The 6142-nt window shown below is 37.6% G+C and overlaps 1 protein-coding gene across 2 annotated transcripts in view; it reads right to left on the bottom strand.

The window, feature by feature from the left end:
- LRRC63 (leucine rich repeat containing 63) overlaps positions 1–6142 on the bottom strand; it is a 42373-nt gene that overhangs the window by 35688 nt on the left and 543 nt on the right. For both annotated transcript variants that reach the window (XM_004759212.2, XM_004759213.2), the window contains exon 2: positions 5417–5666. In XM_004759212.2, the coding sequence (XP_004759269.1) occupies positions 5417–5594 (178 nt within the window). In that variant the 5' untranslated portion in view covers positions 5595–5666. The remainder of the gene's footprint in view (positions 1–5416; positions 5667–6142) is intronic.

Here is a 6142-nt window from a genome sequence, read left to right as displayed (position 1 = left end):
GCTTTTTTTTAATCTTCCCTTCCTTTTCTTCTTTTTCTGGTTTCAACTGAGCATTTTATGATTCAGTTTCTCAGTTTCTCTTTTAGCATATCAATTGGACTTCTTTTAAAAGAATTTTAAGTGGTTTCCCTGAAGTTTGTGATATACACTGATAATTCATCCGATTCTACTTTCTTTTATTTTTAGTTGATATATACTTGATTGGTATTCATACTTTAAATTTCAGCTATCTTGATACACACACACACACACAAAAGACAACCTAAGTTTGATGTGCTGCATTTAGGAAGGATATTTAATTTATAATAAAAGTTTCTTTTATTGTCCTTTCAAAGTTTCCTCCCATTTACTTTTCAAACTATTATGACTTGGAACTTCCCACCTCTATTACCAAAGCTGTTATCACAAAGTTATTGATGTCTGGTTGCTAAACCTAACGGATACACATTATTACTATTTGACCTCTTTTTAGTATTTGATACTTTAATCTACTCTCTTCTTCATGAAATTCGCTCTTTCCTTGGCTCTCATGAGGACACCATCATTTCTCCATTAATGCCACCTGGCTATTCATCTTTCTCTAGACAAATCTTTCTTTCTCAAATTACCATTTAATATTCCCAAAAGTTCTATCATTATCCCTCTGACTTTATCTGACTTTAACTAATTTTCCATATACAGTAATTCTAAGTCTGGGTCTGGAAGCCCTAAGCACCTCAAACGTCTCATGTCTACTCATCAACAGTTTCTGTTCTTCTTTAACTCATTAAGGTACATGTGTTACCTCGTCACACACCTGTTCATACACACACACCACACACACACACTGGAATCCTGGATTCTTGGATTCCTCTTGTAATTAGCTTCCTCTAGCTGCTGTAACAAATCACCACCAACTTGGTGGCTTACAGCAACAGAAATCGACTCTCTCATACTTCCGGAGGCCAGAAGCCAAAATTATACCACTGAGCCAAAAATCCAGGTGTCAGCATAGCCATGTTCTCTCTGGATTCTCTTATGGAGAATCCATTCCTTGCCTCTTCCAGCTTCCGGTGGCTTCTAGCACTCTGTGGCTTGTGGCCACACCATGCTTATCCTCAAGGCCCGCATCTTCAAATCTCTCTTTGCTCCATCTTCATATCATCATCCCTTTGTGTGCGTAATTTCCCTCTGCCTCTCTCTTATAAGGATACAAGTGATTGCATTTTGGGCCCACCTGGATAATCTAAAATAATCTTTCATCACAAGATCCTTAACTTGATTCTATCTGTAACCCCATATAACTTTTTTTTTCCATATAAGTTAACAGTAGAGATTAGGATGTTTTTTATCTTCTTATGGGGTTACTTTTCAGTCCACATACTTCCAATTCCTCAGTCTTCACATATAACACACCCAATGAATCACCTCCAGGCTATACTCAAAATATATATGTCAGCTCCAAAGCTTCTAATTCTCTACTTCTTTTCCTCCCCCACTCCATTCCCCTCTCCTTTTCTATCATGAGAATCAAAGAGGAAGTGAGCTATTGTTCTGATGGATTCATGTCCCCTGTCCTTTGTTTTACAGTGAAGAAACGGATTGAAAAATCATTGACCTAATTAAGATCTGTGGTTTCAGAATAGAAAGATAAGACCCACCCACTGAATGACTTCCCAAAGCCATGCATTGTATCAGTGTTGGAACTAAGACCAGCACTCAGATCCCTGGACTCCCACTCTAGGGCCTTTTGCACTTTCCAAGTTGCTGCAAGTCAGTAAACAATTGCAGGCCAAGTAAGAAGTATTACAAGTACTGTAACATCTCACAACTACACAATGATTTTAAAGTTTATGAAATGCCTTCACACAAGGTCTTGCATTTTAAACTTCTTCTCTTGCAGTTAAGTGATATTTTTTTAAAAACCCAGATTTTCCCTTCTAATTTTTACTTTCATCATCCTACTTGACATCAATTTAACTTCAACCTTGATTTTCTGACATAGCCTGATAACATTTCCATCAAATTATCTGAGTCTTATCAGTGATAACTCAGATTCCTTAGCTTGGTGAATAAGACCTATGTGAATTGGATCCACTTCACCTAACCTTGCTGGGTAATGATTCATTAACTTCCAGTGGAAACCTCTGGATACTCTAGTTATTACTGACAACCATAAAGCCCACCCTACTCATGTGTAATTTCATTTCTTAGGTTGATCACACCGTGTGGAATACCTTCTCTATGAACCAACTGAAATCATTTTCTTCTTTCAAAGTCTACATTAAGCCTTATTCAATCCATTTTTCCTGATTAATATAGCCCACACTTAACCATTTTCATTCATTACATAAACATTTAACACATGCCATGTGCCAGCTGTACACAGTGCTAAGGGTACAACCACTTAGCACAGACCTTACTACCAGCAAACATCTCACAGATTAGTATAGAAACTAGGCAGGTAAACAGTTACACTAGAGGGGGCACCTGAATGGCTCAGTGGGTTAAGCATCTGCCTTTGGCTCAGATCATGATCCCAGAGTCCTGGGATCGAGTCCCACTTCTGGTCCCCTCAGAAGGGAACTGCTCAGTGGGCAGTCTGCTTCTTCCTCTTCCTCTGCCCCTCCCCCTGCTTGTGTGCTCTCTCTCTCAAATAAATAAAAAAATCTAAACAACAACAACAAATCAAACCGAACCAACCAACCAACCAACAAACCAAACAAACAAAACCAAAAGAGACCAGAGAATAAGTCCTTGGTGGGGTAATGGTAGAATACTACGTGAGCATAAAGGAAGATACTCTGACTCAAGGAGGGAAGAGATGCTTAGGGAAATCCTCCCAGTGAAGATGCTATCTGTCTTTTCAATTCTGTACTTCCCAAGTTTTTGATACATTTCCCCATGATTTCTTTTTTTTTTCCCCCTAACATATTAAATTTCTACTTTCCTAAAAGACTCCTCTGCCATCAGAAACTATACAGGTCTCCTCCATAAAACATATTTCATTCCACTTCTACTAATTCCTCAAGTCTTAGTTCAAGCCCCATTCCTGCCCCAGTACTCTCTCATATCTATGAACTACTGTCTGTACCATTAATTGGGCATAAATTCTATGCTGCCTTATACTGTTATTTAAGGTTCTGATTTTATGTGTAACTCATCTTTAGAACTTGATTAAAGGTCTTAAAATGTCCTAAAAGACTTGCACCAGATCATTCAGGTTATTAATTCTCTACAGTATCTAGAATCGTATGCAAGTTATAGATATTTATTTCAGAGTTTTATTTCAAATGTATTGAATATTCATTTTTATAAACTGTACTTGAGTCATTTTAAGTATTAATGACCAAATATTTTAAACATCTATTACATGCAAAGTCTTCCACCAAAAGCCTTCAGAAACATGGGATTAGTAACAGCCAAGGTCATAGAACCTCTGAGTTGACAAAAAGCAGGAGAGGCCCCCCCCATCCCCCAAAAAGAATTAGTCATTCCTGTACTCAGCAGATAAACTTCAACCAAAAGATGAATGAAAAAACTACAACAAAAGAACTGGTGGTGAGCAGTAAATCCACATAACTGTGTGGGTATTATTTTTATAGAATAGGTTGTAAATGTAGAAACGTAGAACACCTAAAGAAATGTAGAAAGAACATAACAAAAGTTGAAAGGGACAGTGGGATAGGAGATTGGAGGTAGTGTTAGGCATGTTGATTTATACATCTTTAATAGCCTGATTCAAAGGTAGTAATTTAACATTGTAAATCAAGTTACGGACTAGACATATTTTAACAGTATAAATGTTAACACTAAAATAAGGAAATACGTTATAAAATAATGAACACAATCAATGAAAATCAGGTGGTTGGGGAGACTGAAAAGGGGAAAGAAGTGGAAATATGCTACTTTTATCATTGCTGTAAGTAAGGAGTCAATATACCGCACGTGGAAGTAGAGGATTATGGGTATATTATATAAAGTGATAGTTATTCAAGTGGCTTGCCTTCCCCTCATAGCACTTATCCCAGGGTAATTTTACATTTACTTACATGATTATTTGATGCAACCAGAAGGTAATCAATGAAGAGGATGGACAGGGTCTCTTTCGCTCACTATTACACCCTCAATTCCTAGCACAATTGTTATTTATGACTGTTTTGTTCTATAAAAATCTCAGTGAACACTGAATTATCCAACACTGAGCCGTTGCTTCTAGGAAAAATCCAGGGTTAGGTTCTAGGTCTCTGCTCTCAACAGTATCAGCAACCAATCACTACACAATTTTCTTTTATACGTGTTTCTATTTAAAGACACTTTAAAGATTTTATTTATTTATTTTTGACACAGAGAGAGAGAGAGCAAGAGAGGGAATACAAGAAGGGGAGTGAGAGAGGAAGAAGCAGGCCTCCTCCTGAGCAAGGAGCCTGATGTGGGGCTTGATCCCAGGAACTCGGGATCATGAGCTGAGCCGAAGGCAGATGCTTAACCACTGAGCTACCCAGGTGCCCCTAAAGACACTTTAATATATATTGTTGATTCATCAATATTGAACAGACAGCCAACAACACTGCAACTCATGCCTGAAGGAAGCTTAACCAACATATATGTTTTTTGTCTGTAAGGCACAGGCCTTCTTCGTGCTTATGAACACAAGACAGCACTATGCCCCAGGGGGCTCTTTTAGATAGCAAAATCACCAGCAAAAAGCACAAAAATTTTAAAAACGTGGCACTGAGAAAAGAATGAAAACAGACTGAGCAAGGGGCTGTTGTTTACAGTATGAGAGCTGAAATAAGAAGGCAGAGCATATCCCTTGTTGGATGTCCACCGGGAGCGTGTGTTTTCACCATCCTGGTCATTAAGGACCAACAGTCGCCCTATATACTGCTTTCCTGCATACAGTTCACCTATTATAAAAGGAGAAAGAGCTCTCTCTACGGCTCTGAAAAATTCTGCATATCACTGAGTAAAAAAGAAACTATAGGGGCACCTGGGTGGCTCTGTTGTTTGGGCACTTGCCTTTGGCTCAGGTCGTGATCTCAGGATTGTGGGATTGAGTCCCCTATCAAGGCTCCTTGCTCAGCAGGGAGCCTGCTTCTCCCTCCATCTCTCCTTGCTTTTGCTCTCTCTCCCTCTTTCTCTCTCTGGCAAATAAATAAAATTACAAAATGGTGAAGTACAGCACAGGGTACTGCTTTGGGGGTCAGAAATAATTTTAGCAGTTAGGTAAACTTGCACCTATGGCATCCATGAACAATGAGGATCAACTATAATTGTAGAATTGAATTGGATGTTATCATCTCACAACAAACATTTGTAAGTTACTGGTTATTAGTGGGTGTTTCTTTTACCATTGTGATTCTGAACTGTGCAGGTTGAGGAATTTCTATGAAAACTAAATAAACTTAATAACATGTCTGACTAATACACATACCTGTATGGACTTTCTTCTTACTTAAAGGCAGCTTAGGGAATTTTGGAGGTAAAGGTCTTCGAAGTAGTTGTGGGTGCTCTTGCATTTTAATGAATAATAAGCACTGTTTTTCACAGTTATTAATTAAGTGAGAGTTGCAAACATTTTGATTATGCTTGAACTGTTGCTGAAAAATCATTCATTAGAGTCTAGACTACATCTTAGTGAAAATCATTCTGTGCTGATATTGTACTAAGTCCAAGCAGAATTCCTATAAAAGAGAGGATAAGAAAGAAAATTCTTTAAAATTTCTAGAAAGAATCTAGGTAAAATTTAGGTTTACAATTCACACAGAATCTTAACATACATATACTATTACCAATCAGGATCATTCTAAAATTTCCCACGTTAGCAAAAATATTCAGCCTGCCAGTATTATATCTTCTAGTAAATACTGATTTTCCAGAGCAGTAGAAACAACACTCATTTTTTCCCTCTACCTTCAAAATGTTATCACTTCACATATTTGGAAAAAGATTCGGTCAAAAAGATAAGCAAGTCCCTCCGTGACAGCCTCTTAAGACCCACAATACCTAACCATTCACAAGTAAGTTGTTTTCTTTCTGTAATAATGACTTGTTATAAACTGCAGCCACTACTAGTTGGGTTATACTATTTAATCAAAAACTAAGATGATCTTCAATCTAATTAGATTTTCCAGGATCTCTATCCCAATTAGTACTATTT

Source organism: Mustela putorius, unplaced genomic scaffold (genome assembly GCF_011764305.1).
Source record: "Mustela putorius furo isolate JIRA1106 unplaced genomic scaffold, ASM1176430v1.1 tig00000179_pilon_pilon_pilon, whole genome shotgun sequence".
NCBI classification, from domain to species: domain Eukaryota; kingdom Metazoa; phylum Chordata; class Mammalia; order Carnivora; family Mustelidae; genus Mustela; species Mustela putorius.
This window is presented reverse-complemented; position numbering and strand designations above follow the sequence as displayed.